Below are 17,157 nucleotides of genomic sequence, written 5' to 3' on the forward strand. Positions count from 1 at the left end.
ACGAGAGAGGAACAATGATGAGAAAGGGGCCGTTGATCCTCTTTAACTCCATCAGGTAGGTGATGAGGGCTATGGTTTGGATGGTTTTGCCGAGGCCCATTTCATCAGCCAGGATGCCGTTTAGATTGTTGTTGTACAGGGACACCATCCACTCTAGCCCCTGGACCTAAATAACACAGAGAAACAAAAGCATGCCTTAATAATTATGATTATTCACCCTGCTCATCTTTTAGCAACATTTATCAATATTGTTTTCTTCTTCTCCAGCGAATGAAAAGGACTATAAACAGAGCAAGACAGAGAGCGCTTCTGGTAGTGTTTGAGGAAATTATCAGTGAAAATTATTACATTTCTAATTGCATTTCAAAGAGAGAACATTTTGTGTCACAAAATTATACCTTAATCAAAATGGCAGGCATGACAATCTGAATACTAAATGGTAAATGACTCGGGTGGCTCATTTGCATAATATGAAACCAGAGCATATATGTTGCATGGCCTGCTTTTTCTTTTCAAATCATTCCTGTTGTCACTTTAGCCGTGACACTCCTTTTGTATTGCATTGTTTGGTCTATCTTCAAAATAATGAAATGTCTTCAAAGAGTCTGTTTATTTGATATATATAATTTACTATAACAATAAGGAAATTATTTTTTGTTTGAAAAATCACATCATAATTATTAAATAAAATCTGACGGTCAAATAATTGATCAACCAAATTAATCGTTTCAGCTCTCCTACAAGAGAATTCACTTTTAAATGTTCTTGTCTTTCATGTCTAAATTAAATAATGATTGTGTTATCTGATCCCGTAGACACTCAACAATTAAGATAACCTCATTTTTCTGTTATAACTTTAGACTGCACATATCAAAATTAAGTGGTAAGGCATTTATTAGTTTCTGTCTCAGAAAGTGGCAAACCAGTAAAATCCCCCCCATAATTCTGTATATCTGAACCATCTTCTTTAACCAAATCACACGCATATGATATATAATTTTCCACTCACTGAGCCTCTGAAAGTGGTTAAAGGCCCCCTGGTGAGGCCCGCTTCTTACTTTGAAAACCTCTGCTTTTGATACATCAAGAAATCAAGTGCACTTTGATCTCATGGATACCACCTTCTTTACATCCCAAGTGATTCGAGCTTGATGGCAAAAACTTTAACTGTGTTACCAACTGCGTAGCTGTGGCTGTGGAAATCAATCAACGCAAGACATTACTGACAAAAGGGCAAGGGCATTAGGGCTCTGGCAGCAGAAAAGGGGACCGCCAACCAATTACCAACTGAACGAAGGAAATACCTGACAGCACAGCTAACTGCATGGAAAACAAGACTGGTGTAGTCTTAAATTGACAAGAAACAACTGAAAAATTATTCTTTATAAATATGAAGCTTCTGTAAATAAATAAGGTTTGTTACAAAGATCGCTGTTGGCACAGCAGACAATTGATCCAATTATTGGACAGCTCAAATCTCATCCAATTTCCTCAGGGAGCTGCAACAATATTTCATTTAAAGCCTGGCACACCATAAATCAGAGGAGTGCTAGGACTGCACCCTGACCAGAAGACAAGAAATGTGAACAGTATCCAATTACCAGTTCAGTATCTCTGGTGATACACTATCTTTCACTGCTACCGATATAGTACCGACTGGGCGATATGGCCACAATCTTCACCCAGATAAAGGTCTTGTTATATCTGGAGAACAATAAAGCATGTTGTCTGGTGAATCAATAAATAAATAAATAGTCTATATGAAATATCCACGTGGTTTTGTGAGAATGAAATACTCGACAAATTAAATAGACTGACTATTCTCTCATTTAATAATGTCACTGTGGGCTCTGCCAATTTAACGACTGAATCAATCTTACAATCTATTAAGTCCATCTTAAAACAATACACAGATGCCCTCACACTATGCACTGTTTTAAGAATGAATCCGTCGCCATACTGACCATAAAAAAAACATGCTGCCACTCGAAGAATAGGAAGTAAGAGGTTCTCACTTACTTCGTATACATCCTGACTGAATACGGTAAATAACTGTTTGACAAGGATTGACCTGATCTTCAAGTCCAAAAGCAGAGAAAATGCACACTCAAACTCACAAAATGTCAAAACAAATCAGATTTTTCTAAAGGCCCCGAGACAACCCTTCCAAGAACGGTCGGGAAGTCCCGCTAGCTCAAGCCAACCTGCTGCTGAGGTCGAACCACATTTAACTACAGGAACAACATCTTGGATTTCCCTATTGGTGAAAGAAAAGACTTCCAAAAACCTCAAAGGCATATTGTGGCAGTGCAGTGGTTCCCGGAGATCTGTCTTTTCTACAAGGGGGTCCTGGCCATGATGAAAAACACACTTTTAAAAACAAACAACTGAAAACAGCAAAAACAAGATAAAAAGAATTTCCCATGAAAATGGACCTAAAGCTCCGACATAGCCAATTCAGAGAGAAATACAAGGATGGAAACGTGAAATTACATGAAATCTTATTGTAAAACCGAAAATACCTCAATTCACAAGGGCGTATTGAACCGTGCATGGTGTACCATATGGTTCAATATTACATTGAGAACCGTTGCACCTCTACTGTGCAGTGTCGAAGGGGCTACAACTTGCATTTCACTGTGCAATCCTGTGTTGTAAAACGACAGACAAAATGCACCTTCAAGATTTGAAGTGATATGACGTGAAAATAAAAATGTGAAGTTGTTTGTTCCTTGTGTTGTTTGGCAGAAATGTGATTAACATTCAATCTCTAACAAACGCATTGCAGATAGAAAAATACAAAAACCAACAATAATAATTTAAATGAACAATAAACACTGTTCAAAAGTGAGCCAGAAAAACAGATGAAAAGCTTTTACAAAAGTGTGGAGAGGGAATGCATGTGTGTACCTGGTAATGTTTGAGTAGGCCGTTGATCAGCAGGGACGACTGCTTCTCCACCCTCTCGATGACAGCATGGGCCACACCGTAGTAGGACGCGGAGCTGGTTTCTCCAGTGTTCCCACTGTACTCATCATCCACATCTTGCTTGACCACCCTGAATGTGTGACGTAAAACAAAAAACATGATTTGAAAGCCCTCTCACCCCGACTGAGCTGTGCCCCTCAGAATTGTTTGGGTCTGACACCGGGAGTTCAGCTGGAGTCCAACCAGAGTTCTTCACTAAGAGTGCATAGTCTAACACAGCTTTAATTATTCATGTATTACTTTTCTATTTAATCTCGTGTGTACACTACCTTCTGAACCAATACAACTTGGAAAAAAAGTAAAAGTTCACTAATCTTAAACTTTATTTCAAAGTGGTGAAACTCCTGGATGGAAAGAAAAGTGCTCTTCCAAGTGAATCTGGGATAGTGGGTGGTATAACGCATTATGATATAATACATTACTCGATAATGTGCTTGGCAGCCGCCACAGACACTTCTTTTCCATTGGGATCGATTATTTTCTGGTCATCCATTTCTGCCTTGGCCCCCTCCTCGTCCTCCTTACAGAGCAAAGTAGATGATGGAGAGCACAGTTAATGAACAATGTCACGGACAGACCACAGAAGTAGGGCTGGTGATAACATTGCTGAACTGCATACAACTACAGCCCCCTGGTGGCTTTCGATGTATGTAGTGTCTATATGTGGAGTTGTCTGACTGGGATGAGACTTAATCCTGTTTGCAATATTTGAAAAAGAACTGCAGGAGAGTGAAGCTTTTCTAGAATCCTCCGCTGTGGGAGTTCATTAATGAGAGTCACTGACCTCCTCCTCAAACTCAGAGCCACTCTCCTCGCTGTCCGACCGCGGGGCGACTTCATACCTTGTTTTCAAAGGAGGGAAACATGGGAAATAGAAAAAACGGGCATTATATTACAAGCAGCAGAAGGGAATCTCTGTTCCACACTAATTTTACAATTTTACTTAGGCCATGTAAACATCATATTACGTCTGGATATTCTGATTTAGGCAATGTTCCGAATGAGCATTTTCTGATAAAGACATGTGGCTGATGCTGATATTATTTGTTTTTTAGGAGCATTTCTTTGGACATGTATAAAGCACATTCGGAATATCAGGTTTTCATGTCACTTTGTGACACACAGCCTCTTTTCTGTTAACAGCCAGCTCTCTGCTTTATACACATACCAGCAACAAAGTAGAGATGCATGCATAAAAACAAAAACAAAATCACATTTATTGGTCAAATGTTAACTGATTTATGCAATAATGTGCCTCCTCCTCACCCAGGGTTCATCTCGAGCCACGCCTCCAGCTGGCTGGATTTGGGAGCATCAGTTCCCTGCAAAACTTTCCCCGTCTCTGTCTGAATCACTTTGACTGGCAGCTCACTCATTTGGCTGCTCTCATCCATGGGCTACCGAAAAAAAAGCACAAGTTGCAAGTTGATGAAACGTAACTAATGTGGGCAGGACTGTGGACAAATGGTACTGTTTTTTATTTTTGTGAAAGAACAAAATCCTTCAATTTACAAAATGTATTTGTTCTCAACGATGTAGGAATTCAGGCTGTTGAGTTAAAACTCTATCTTATCATTCATTCAGATAGAGAAGGATATACTGCAATATCTAAATGAAGTAGAGCAGCTGGCGATTTGTTGCTGCTTTCATTGCTACATATGATTAAAAAGCATATAGACATGACTTGACATAAATACTGGTGTTTAAATCGACCATCAATGTCTCAGGAAATGTTTGCCAAGGGATGTTTTCCTGCCAATATAAAGGACTATATTTTTGTAGAAAATAAAAATCTGCTCCCTTATGACATGTCTGGTGGACTGGCATGTCTGTGTACGCAGACATAACATGTGTGGCGATGACGATCTTTCCAAAGTCCATTTTAACGATGCCAGACCGATTGCTGAATCCTCGGCGATATAAAGCTGACCTCACCGGACGATGGCATCGATTTGACAATAAAACTTTCTTAAATCATATATCTGGGCAATGGCCAGTATTTCTATCTATATTCCAGTTCTGATCAGCATGACATAAAGGTTTGTCCTTGCTTCAAATTGCACCAAGTGCATCAAATTGTTCGTTGCACTTCTTTAAAGGAGGTGTGATTTGCTTTGGCTTTACTATCACCCAGGGTGGAATCTGCCTCTGAAAAGATGGTTACTGTTTGATCCGATGTTCAGATTACTTTTTTTCATTTCTGCCACACACATTTTTCTAGATTGTGGTAAAGTGCAGATTTGGTTTCATAGCAGCCTTGATACATTTCAGTGAAAGCAGCAGAGCAGTTAATATCACCATAACAAGATTCTAATACAAAGTAAAATACAAACAACTTAAAGGTCTACAGCCTACCTCTCCATCAGGTCCAATAGCGCTGGTGCCTTCACCATCTCCATCCACCTTCTAGATAACAAACACATGAACCTGTTCAGCTGTATGTTTCAATTGTAGGTAACACAAGTGACTCTATAACGGCATCATTTCCTCCATTACTCAGTTGAAGAGCAAGGAAGAGCTCTCCATGAGGATTGACCTTTATCACGGCTCAGGTAGAGGACTTTGTGTCTGTGGTTTTGTTTTAGGTGACTCATCAAATGGTTGAAATTAGTGACAGGGATCTCAGACCGGTGTCTCTAGGTGTCCGTTTCAGTCCAAGACAATTACACTGATTGGTTCTGCCTGACAGAAGGTGTGAAATTAGGTGGGGTAACCTGGACTCTCAGTCCCACATGTCATGAGTTTGAGAACACTTCAGTGACAAGGATGTAATGTGGTCCTTGGCAAGAATCACATTGTCATTCTGAAGAGGCATGAGGTAAACAAAACAATGAACCATGAGATTAAGGGGATTACAGGGCATAATTAATCTCAAAGTTAAACCTGGTCAGGGCTCCAAGCGAGAATTTACTTTATGAATATAAACCTAATTTTATTGTTTGTTATAATAAGAAATGTACTGCTTTTGTCAAGTTCCAGTAAAAAGGAAACTATAGATTTCTGTGACCTCTTTTAAAAGTTTTACATTGACTGTCACACACGAGATAAAGAAGCCAGAAAGTGTTGAGAGACTAGCACATTGGTGGATTAACTCAATAGAAGAAATACAGAATAACAGTAATATATAGTAACAAATCTTGGATTGCAATTCAGACATTCTGCATAAAGCAACAACCTGACCATTTCTCTTCCTACCTTCTTTTTCTTCTTCTTCTTCTTCTTCTCCTTGGCAGCTTGGGCAGCTTTGTGTTCGTGCACCAGGGTGGTGAGATTGGCCACGTATTCATCCGTCTGCTGCAGCAAGTAGGCCAGACGCTTGTCTTTCTTTTGGTCGATGAGCTTTCGGTAGCCTTCCTCATCTTCTGCCTGAGTGGGGGGACGGTGGCAGGTGGTTAATGGTAGAACAGGACCAGAGCTTCTCGAGGATACCAATGGGCAAAATATTATCTGCAGCTTGATAATATTCACTGAAAGCCAGTTAGTCTGCACTTATTATAACTGTGCTGGTGCACACACGGACCTTACTTTGTTCCATTATCACCGATCCATGTTAAATACATTTTTCTCAATATCACGTCAGTCAAACTCAGACTCGGAGTCATGCACACTGTCTATCACTTGTACACTTTGTATTTTTGATGTTTTTGTCCTCAGACCTTCATCAGATAAAATTCATATGAACAAGCATATTAATTCTAGTTACTGCGTATATAGAGATGTAGCCCATTTCACTAACCTTTGTGACTGGTCAACTACTATAATGTTAATAAATAACTACTTAGTGCGCTCTTGACATTCACAGTACGTTTATCGTGGTTTATTTCTATTATCGAGACGATGGTAAATATCATCACGAGTGACATGAAAAGATATTAATCTTGTAGGGATACCACGGTTCTCAATATTATATTGAACTGTACGTATGCCATGCACGGTTCAATACGTGCTTGTGAATTGAGGTATTTTCGGTTTTGCAATAAAATTTCACTTAAGTTTCCATCCTCATATTTCTCTCTGAATTGGATATGTCGGAGCTTGAGAGGAGCACTTGAACGCAGCATGTGTTCAATCATTTTTTTATATATAAATAGCAATTTTCCTGCCCACCAAATGTGTACCGAAACAGAATCGAAACCTAAACCCAAGAACCGAGGTATGTATTTAACCGTGGGCTAACTGTATTGTTGCATCCCTAGTATCTTGCTATCATGTTAGAAAGGTGAAATAAAAATTTTTAAACTTTTAAAATGTATTTATACTTTATTTATTTTATTGTTTTTCATTAAAAACGATGTCCGCTTAAAAAAGATGTTTCTTACAATATTTGTTTCTGAACAAAATGTGAATACCAGAATGTTTCCCTGACATTAGACTGGCATTTAGCTGGGAGTGATTGGATACTTATGTGACATAAGCAGGGCTTTGGCACTGTAATTTGCGTGTCTTTCATTTCTATGGCTCTCACAGGACTGTCAAAATATCTCCATCTGAAAGGTATATATTTAGATTTTCAGGTCCTTACCATGAGTCTCCTCATCCTCTCCTTCTCGATTCTCTCAGTCTCCTTCTTCTGTTCCCGCTCGGTGTTGGTGTGCCAGGTGGCGATGGCTCTGGTGAGCTTCTGCATTTTGCCGGACACGGAGCGGTGATACTCTTTAAAGTCTTTAGCATGCTGAAGGATGCTGTTGAGATATTCCTGAAAGACAAAGATGGGTTGAATTTTCATAGCTCAGAAAGAGTTTCAGTTTTCGTTCATGTCTGTCCAAAATGTCATCACTTCATCATTTCATCCTATTTGTGTGAAATTGTCATAATTAGCATATTAATTATTGAGTTAAGGCCAGAAACATGTTTTGTGAGGGCATTGTGAGCTTTGATCACCAAATTTTAATCAGTCCATTCTTGAGTCCAAGTGGATTTTTGTGCCAAATGTGTTCCTGAGAAGAGTAAAGACGGGCAGATGGACCGACAGACGGACGTACAGACATAATGCCTCTGCGCTGGCAACAGTTGTGGCCGGAGGCATTATGTTTCCGGGTTGTTTAGTGCTGCGATGCCAGACTCTACTTTCTTTGTAAACATGCAGCTGCCTTCCAAGCCTTGAGCTTTCTGACATCGTGACATTTTTGATTTGACTGCAGATGTCCACTGCTTTCTGTTCTTCATCCTTGACTCTTTCTGATGCAGAAGTTTACTTTAATCGTCAACTCAAATAAAAGTCATTCATAATTTTTTTTGTATTAAAATCTCAGTTAATTCCAGAACATTCGTGACTAATTCATGCAATAAATCTAAAAATGCATGTTGGAAAACAGTGATACTACTATTAATATTTAAGACACTGTAGTGTATGTTCACCTGATGTTTCTGTCTGCGCTTCTTCTCCTGCTCCAGCTTCTGCTGTTTCTCCAGCTTCTCGGTCATGCGTGCCTCCCTCAGCGTCTGCCGCTTGCTGCGTCTGTAAGCCTTGGAGTTGAGGGCCGTCTCCAGGGTCGTGTCTCGCCTCATGCACGCCACCACGTCCTGCCTCAGCTGGAGACATGCACACATTAAGTCTATTGATACCGTTGATGCCGTATATGTAAGCAAACAGTAGCTTGTGAGTCATCAATACATTTTGCAAAAGCATGAAACATCTTATTAACTATGACTTTAAAGTGATATGATTAAAAGGCTTGTGGGGTTGCTGGTGAACCTCATAAGAAGATATTACACATCTGGAGGTGCTCAAGGATAACCAAATTACAAACGAATTTAATTAAACTAATATTTGACATGATATGCCTTTAGAGACTATGAACGACTGCTACCAATGTTTGATTCCTGCTCACACCGACATTTTACAAACGCTCCAGAGGAATAAACATTAAGTTAAACAGAATGACAGGCAACTCGTTGATTGGACGGTTTTGGGAATTGTCGTCCTGCAGCATCAGGACACAATTGAGGAAATGAAATTCTGCTGACTGACAGAAGTTTACGCAGCACTATAATGCTTCTGATGTGTATGTTAGGTTTTTTGATTGATCCATGATTATACGCAATATAAGTATTGTTAAATCAACTGCATGTTATAATGAATAAATGTAGAGGTGGGACTGTCAAACAACAACGAGGAGCCACCCATGAACAGCGTTCACAGCAGCTCAATCGAACCCTACTAACCGAGCAAACACGTGTGAAAGCACCCTACATTAGGCCTTTCAACAAATAAACGGCCTCGATGTGTAAATTGCACCATTAAACGGAAAAAATAATCATCCCTTTTGGCTCCTGAGGAGCTTAAATAGTTGAAAGTAAACTCAGGGCAGAAAACTGGATTCAATAACTGAAGTTAATGAGCAAATCGGTTCTGACGCAGTGCCAATGATCTGTGAGATATTCTGGGTGAATTAAATATTCCGTGCTGTACATTGAATATAAAACATAGCCAGTGCTGTGTACCTGCCGCTGGAAGTTGAGAAGACGCAGCGCCTTGAGCTCCACTGTGGCTTTCGTCCTCAGGTCAGGGGGCAAAGAGCCAGGCAAGCTTTCCAGCTCCTGGATTCGGTGTGCGATCCGGGCCTGCAACCTGAGGAACATTGTGACGATGGTAAATCAAGCTGTAACAACTACGGAAGGACCACACGATAAATGCACACTTGGGCTCTTTCTTTTACTGATGCTTATTTGGCTTTCCAAACAGGTGTTACAGTTTATGTAGCACTCCAAGTACTAGTACATCTTTTGGAGTTGATCATCAGAGGCAGATTAATATCTTAAACACAGCCTCGGCCTGCTCCTATGTTTCTGTACAAAAACTATGGCAGGTAGGCTGCAATTTGTTTACTTTGTTTCACTCAACAACACCTGCTGATATTTCCTTGTGATTCAGGAAAGCACAGAGATAGTATACAGTTATGTATTTTGTAGTATTCTCATGTAGCTTACCTTCACCTCATACAAGCTCCAGAGCAACTTTGGAGAATAATTTATGAGCTCTGAATTTATTGTTTTGATAACCGTCAGGGTGCCTCATATGTTTTGCAATAAACAATACATCACTACTAGTTGCACAGGGGTGCTTTATGTTCTTGTGGCCTAATTGGACCGGGGAGGTGACGCCCTCTGGCCTCGGGGCATTTCATGACCAGTGCAGCTCGTCAAGAGCACAAAGAAGAGATCGAAAACAAGAGACTTGGCGTTGTACGAAAGAAAACAAGACACGGCGCGATTAAAGCCTGAGAGCCACACTCATGTCTTCGTATCTTGTTTTCAGAAAGTGATTCAGACTTGCTGCCAGATATTGGATATTGGCATTGCATTTGTTATTTTTCAGACAGTCTGTCTCAGTTGGCAGTCCTGTCAGCGGCCCCGTCATGCTCCGCAGGGAGAGAAGTCTGGGCGAGGGGTGCCATAAAGCTCAGATTCACGCCAGGCCTTTCCATGTCGACCTACCCATCCACTGGGAAGACGAGGACCCCACCCCACCAAAATATATACGGTGCATTATGAAACTGAAAATGCCCATGTTGGAGAAAAGACTCCAGACTCCATCATGCACAAAGCAGCCTCAAATCTGCCGTTGCCAAACATGCACTATGAAAAATACAACCTGCATGTGCACATCTCTATGTTGTGGTTGCTGAATCACTGTTTGATTTTAACTTTGAGGGACAGGAAGGAAAACGCCTTTATACTTTCATCATTTCCAAAGATTAAAAAAGTGGGGTTTGTGATATAATTTGTGTGTTGATGTGCGACCCAGAAGTTGCTCCAGTCTTATTTTAATCACTGTTAAATATTGCTCACTAATGGGTTCCAAAGAGAGGGAATTTGTCTTAACAGGTGGTGAAGACCAAAACACATGCCCTTGCCATGATCCTTGAAGTCACCCATCTTTTATTTCTGACACCAAAACAGCTTATTTTTTAATTAAAAAGTTAAAATAAGGAGCCAAGAAAAAGTCAAGTGTGATTAACGGCTGACTTTACAAAGCTAGAAACACAGTGGATTGCCAATTCATGGCTGGTAAGTCTTCTTTTAAAATCAGTGTTGTAAACAATATGCTTAATTTAGAAATACAATAACAGCATTGCATGATGAAGATGTCATTTAATGATTAAATCTAAGTGTTTCCTTACAGGACTGCATGATGACAGCAGTGATACATGGGTAATAAACAAATACCTGTACTCTCTCTCTTGCAGGATGCCCACTGGGTCCAAACCCTGGGGCTTCTGAATCGGCGTGATGCGGTTCTGTTTCTGCATCTGGAGCATGGGGGACACCTGCTGCCCGGGAGGCTGAGGAGGAGCTGAGCTGCCTGGCATCTGACCAACCGGCACAGCCGAGGTCTGAGGTGGTGCAGGGGACGGACGTCCACTGGCAACAGGCGTCAGGTGCTTCTGAGCGTTGGCTTGATTTTCACCACCCTGACCTGGAGACCAAAGACTCTGTTATTGGGTGAGTTTCTCAGGGGGGACAGGTTGATATGAAAATCACATAATAATCACGAGAATTTACTTTGAAACCAATATACTACTGTTGTGAATGAGAGGGGCCTGCAGTGATGTTGGCACCCGACAAGCCTTGAAACATAGTGCCTGCCTCGTTAACCGTGCTTTGTGGGTGTGACTTTAGCTTTCATATCTATACAACCAGCAAGTTTATGACTACACAACACTGAGAACACAACATTGTTTATATAGATCTAGACTCATAACTTTGCACTCAAAGTGCATCAAATAGACGCATTTAACTTTAAATGTGCAAAATCTAGGACCAAAATTCCTGTACATTTTCTTATCATAATATATAAAATAGTTGTAAGTGACTCTGATTTCCTCTTAACGTTTGTTGAAGACTTTAACTCACCTATACACTAAAAAAAAAACTGTTAAAGACTGCCAAGTTTAAATTATGATTGAGAAAAAATATCTACCTTTGTTGAAGTGCATGTTTTACAAACAAGGCAAAAACCAAGACTTGCTAAAAATCAAAGCTAGGAGCAGAATGCGTACATTTCAGTATACATAGCATTTATCATAGTCGACCTTTAACTAATTGTCCAACTCCATCTTTCATGTTATTTTAGTGACAGCTATGAACTCAGGAGATTCACTCAGAAACCTGTGAAACACCTGTTTTGACTGCTGCTGTGTAGGTGAACACTGTGGTAGTATAACGGCTCTAATGAATAAAATATTCTAGAGGCAGATCCTTTTTATTCTAATGACAGCTATGATTCTTCAACCAGGGCCTCCCGGTATAAGGTCTAACATTTATAAGAATGAAATATTTAGAAAAACTTGCTTCAGAAGCTTGGAAATCAAAGAATACATTTCTAATGCCATCAAGAGAGAGAGAAAACAATCCAAAAAAAGCAGTTACTTCAATGACAAAGCAGAACTGAAAAAGCCTCCGGGATGAGAGGAGAAGCGTGTTCAAAAACCTAAAGCAAGTCATTACCTACAATAAAGCTATCAAGGATTACCAGACCTGGATGCCTGAGAACCTTCACAGACATCTTCAATGACAAAAGCCTGGAGAAACTTTTAGACTGACGGACTTAGATGTTTCATCTTACTGGGAATTAATTCCACCACATTTATTAATCGCAGTATTTTACCCAGATTTCCACAGATTACAGTGGGGTTACAGTATTGTATTATTTCTGTCTCACTCAGTTTGTGTCTTGTTCATCAACAGCGCCTGGCATCTCATCTAAAAGTCAAATTGTTTCCCTCTTTGCAGGAGAATCAAAAGTGGCGTCCTCGAAGCCACTATTGTTATACTGTATTTAAAGTCAACACAGGATTGCAGCATCTTTCCACACTTAAGAATTCCCTTTCGTCTCCTTTCAAAGTCCATCTGATGAAAGACTGCACATCAAACAGCTGGGTGCAGCCTAGATAGTATCAAACCGTTCACTCATACATTCATTCATGAATGCGTGGAATCATGCAGCTCAGTGTGGCTTTAGTGTATTTAGTCCATTCAGTCCCATACAATTAACGCCACACTTACACAGCACTTACTTACCATCAGACCACGGCTTGGGTGTGTGTCCTTGCATGGTTGGGGTGGGGCAGGGACTTGACTGTGGACCACCCAAAGGTGCCATTGGCATACCTTCCAACACAATAACAATTCATATTTTAATAATTGTTTTGTGAACTAAACATACGATGTGATTGTGTGACGGGAAGGTTTGACAGGAGTGTTTTGTTTGTTTCTTGTAAAAATGCAACACAGTTTCATGCTTCCTAAAACTTTAAGACTGTGCTGTTTTTCTGTTTTGTATCATTAAAAAAAAGAATCAGCAGATTGAACAATGATACAAAAATAATAGCTGTTTGTTGTCCCCTAAATATTTTTGAAGTAATACTCGGATACCTGAACTTGCGTATTGGCCAATACCGCGTATCAATGTAATATCAGTGCATTAAAACATTAAATCAGTTGGAATCTTAAAGAGTGGTAAGCTGACATTAGTTGTTGTATTTGATCACAAAGTAACACAAAAAAAGAATGAAATAGTCCAGTTTGGATAAGTGTAAAACTGTATCTTCTTACCTTGAGGCCTGTTGTAAGGACTAGCATTAGGCGCCTGCTGCTGCTGCTGCTGCTGTTGCTGCTGTTGCAGTGTGGGTAAACTCCTCTTGCCCTGAACAGCCAGTTGGAGGTTTTCAGGCAGGGGTTGCCCACGGCCCAGAATCTTATAGGCCAGGATCTGAGCTCTGAGCTGCTGCAGCTGGACCGGACTGAAAGCAGAAGGTCCCCGTCCCTGCTGGCTCATATTGGACATGTTGGGCCCGGCTGACTGGGGATCCATGGGCATCATTGGGCCTGACTGGGAGGGAGGCATGTGGGGCGGTGTAGGCCCCCCACCACCTCCACCTCCACCTCCACCTCCTGACATGGGACTCGAGGCATGCTCATGGACACCCATGGGGGATGGATGGGGGGATATGTATCCTAAAATAATGATATCACATCAAATACATTCACATTAGTAGCCTTAAATGCAGTGGTTCCCAAACTATAGGCCGGAGCCCAGCTAAGGGGTCTTAAAATAAATCTCAGCGTTGGCTGGATTATTAACAAGACACAAAATGAGTTGGTAAAATATAGTTAGTAAAACTTTCCTCTGATATTTGCTTTTTCATGATTAATGACTAGGTTATTGCTACTTTTTGAACCTGTAAAAAGTATCAAAATTAAACAGTATGCGTAGGAATAAACACTATTCGGTTGGCCTGGTTCGAACCTGTAGAAATATCCTGTGAAGAGAAATTTTTTTAAAGGGAAACTAAACTTAAAGTATTGATCAAGTGTCTGATGCTACTGAGCCAAAGAAAGCCGCTGTACTGCAAACTTAAAATAAAAAAACAATCATTATTAATTTCGTCAGCTTAGAAAGCCTTTAGAAAAATTAAAAAGCTACCTTGGCTGTGCTGATCCATCGGACTCTGTGGAGGCCCCATACCACTATGCAGGGATCTCATCCCCACACCTTTCATGTGGCCAAAGTGCATCGCCTCTGCCATGGTCTTCTCATTCATCCCCTCCATGGTCTGAAGATAGAAAAAAAAAAACAGGATGAAGATTAATTTCTCTTTCTATTAATTTTAGGTCAAACTTTGTTAAATGTTGATGAGTGGGCTAAAGAGGTAGATTAACAACTGTCATTGTAACTATACACTGAGGTGCTACATGCCAAAATTGTTAAGACACAAAACATAAACATCTCAAAAGCAAGGACTTACTGCTGATATTGATTTCCACATTTTGTATTTTTCCAGTTTTAATTACATTTTTTGCAATACAAACATGAACAAATAAATCTTAATAAAAAATAAATATAAAAATCATCTTTTCCTCGCTTTCAGGCAGACATACTAAATCACAGAAACTCTTTCTAATTTACCCATAAATATATTTTGGCATTTCTGCACAGGAATTTCTTTTTACTCATCAGGCAAAATATGCACAGCTGATCTATCTGCCCAAGTTCAAAAGACACTTAACAGCAGAAGGAACATGATACCTTGTGCATAGGATACATGCCGTCCTGAGAGTATTCACTTTGCCCCTGTCCCTGCATGCTATGAGAGGCATTGGGTGTTCCAGGTCCAGGACTGGGTCCCATCATACTGTGAACAGAGCCTGGTGAGGGGTCCGGTCCAGGGCTGGGGCCCAAGATGGGCCCTGGGGATAGACCAGCCCCCGGAGAAGGGCCAGGATGGGACATACCACCTGGCGTGTCTGAAGGGGTGGACATCTACCGAATGGCTGGGAGCATACCAGACAGCTTTTGGGGGGGGGGGGGGGGGGGGGGGGGACAACCACATAAGTCCAATACAACAATCATCATTATCAATAAAATAAATATATAATAACAAAAATGTATTTTTTTTAACTGTTGTTAAAAACCATCCGCTCATTTTTTTTGTATGCCATTGTATGCTTCTTCTTACTAAGATCACACTGCTGCTTAATTGTATAGGTGAACCTATTTCTGTAGCATTTTTGCATATACTTTCATTTTTCACCACTATTAAGTGTTAACATCTGCTTTGGTTGGCAATTGTGTAGAAACTGAAGTAGCCTGTGTCTAGCTTGCAAACGTAATCTCTTTGTAAATTAAATGAATTATATTCCAACAGCAAATCAATGCACATTTTTATTCCAACAGATTACTTTAATCAGGGGGCATCCTGGCGACCCACAGTTTATGTTACATGTCCTGCAACAGCAACATGCCAGGTTCACCTACCTCACTACTGTACACTGTCACTAAAGCCCCCCCATACATAAAGCATAACCAGTGCTTCATATCGTGCATCTGAGACATGTTTATCTACTTTCAAGCCTCGGGTTACAGCAGTCGGGACAAGCCTCGAGTTACAGCAGCAAAATTAAATTGAGCATGTGGCCTGCAAACCTTAATGCAAAACTGTCAAATCTATTGCTTCCTCCTGTCAGAGCTACTATAGGTATCAGCTGATCCTATTTGTCTCGCATACAGTTAAACGATATATTACAAGGATAACACAGTCACTCGTCATGTATAGTTGGGGCTGTCATTACCGTAATTACGACTAAGATACTAGCAACGCTGAGATGAGATCACCTTTGAAGAAAACAAAGCGCGTTTATAGCGTGTAAACAGACGTCTAAATAAACCAGCTAGTGTTCAACGTCACCAGAAATATACGGGAATGAACAACGGAATGGAAGTTAACGTTCGCGTGATGTTATGTCGCTGTTTTCGGACCATTCCTGTACAGTTAACAGCAACGTTAGCTTGGTAAATATCGCTCGGTGGGACGAACGGTACGCTAACTCTGATTGGATCATGGCTTCCCCAAAAAACGGGTGGCCATCACGTATCATCTGTTGGCAAAAAAAATCAATGTTTGGACGAAAGGCAAGCTCCTGCCATGAGCTCGGAGCTATTTTAAGAAACCACATCCAACGTAAATATTCAAGTTAGAAGCACGCAATTCACAGAACGACACAACGAGGATGCTTTAGGCTGTCTGCTTCGCCCGACCGTTGGGGGAACTTAGCTAACTAGCTCGCGACAGCTAGCGTAGCAGCTAGTCTGCTAGCTAGCTCCGCGTACAGAATCTCCAGGTAGCGAACTGTGTCCGCGTCAGAAAGTTTGGACAGTTAGCTGAACGCTGAGCAGTAACGTGTCAGTATTCATCACAAACGAAGCGCCGTTGGTCCATTTACCTTTCGGCTGAACTGTACCTGCACACAATAAGATGGAAATATTGTAATCTTTCTTCAAAATATGACTGCTGCCCGAAAGTTCACTCCCCCTCGGTGTTGTTTTGCTGACATATTGAAGTTTTTTCTTCTGTCGCCATTACTGATTTGTCAATGTCACCGGAAGTGCCGTCCCACCTCCACGGTGATTGGCTGGTTCACACGTCAATCCCATGACTGTATTTCGTTACATGGGCGTGTTTCTATCCTGTAACCATTGCTGTAACTTTCCCTGCTCGAGTGGCCATGTTTGCAAACAACACGACACTCGTGAAAAAGTTTAGTACAAACTTGGAGATCATAACGAACATAATGAAATAATAATGTAATAACTTGTGGTTAATATAGGCGTCAGCGCAAATTGATAAATAGATGTTATGATCTGCCTCTCCTGCTCTTCCTGCTTTT

At 40.7% G+C, this 17,157-nt stretch overlaps 1 protein-coding gene across 1 annotated transcript in view; it reads right to left on the bottom strand.

The window, feature by feature from the left end:
- Nucleotides 1–16,865, bottom strand: part of smarca2 (SWI/SNF related BAF chromatin remodeling complex subunit ATPase 2) — a 41,627-nt gene extending 24,762 nt beyond the window's left edge. The window contains exons 1-16 of the mRNA XM_084024341.1: nt 16,714–16,865; nt 15,020–15,283; nt 14,417–14,546; nt 13,546–13,947; nt 13,012–13,101; nt 11,158–11,407; nt 9,433–9,559; nt 8,347–8,520; nt 7,511–7,684; nt 6,184–6,354; nt 5,344–5,394; nt 4,255–4,385; nt 3,773–3,830; nt 3,411–3,508; nt 2,911–3,058; nt 3–166 (exon numbers count right to left, since the gene is read on the bottom strand). Coding sequence (XP_083880467.1) covers nt 3–166; nt 2,911–3,058; nt 3,411–3,508; nt 3,773–3,830; nt 4,255–4,385; nt 5,344–5,394; nt 6,184–6,354; nt 7,511–7,684; nt 8,347–8,520; nt 9,433–9,559; nt 11,158–11,407; nt 13,012–13,101; nt 13,546–13,947; nt 14,417–14,546; nt 15,020–15,253 — 2,402 coding nt within the window. The 5' untranslated portion in view covers nt 15,254–15,283; nt 16,714–16,865. The remainder of the gene's footprint in view (nt 1–2; nt 167–2,910; nt 3,059–3,410; nt 3,509–3,772; nt 3,831–4,254; nt 4,386–5,343; nt 5,395–6,183; nt 6,355–7,510; nt 7,685–8,346; nt 8,521–9,432; nt 9,560–11,157; nt 11,408–13,011; nt 13,102–13,545; nt 13,948–14,416; nt 14,547–15,019; nt 15,284–16,713) is intronic.
- Between the last annotated feature and the right edge of the window lie 292 nt (nt 16,866–17,157).

The sequence above is a fragment of the Eutrigla gurnardus genome (assembly GCF_963514095.1).
Source record: "Eutrigla gurnardus genome assembly, chromosome: 13".
Classification (NCBI taxonomy): Eukaryota; Metazoa; Chordata; class Actinopteri; order Perciformes; family Triglidae; genus Eutrigla; species Eutrigla gurnardus.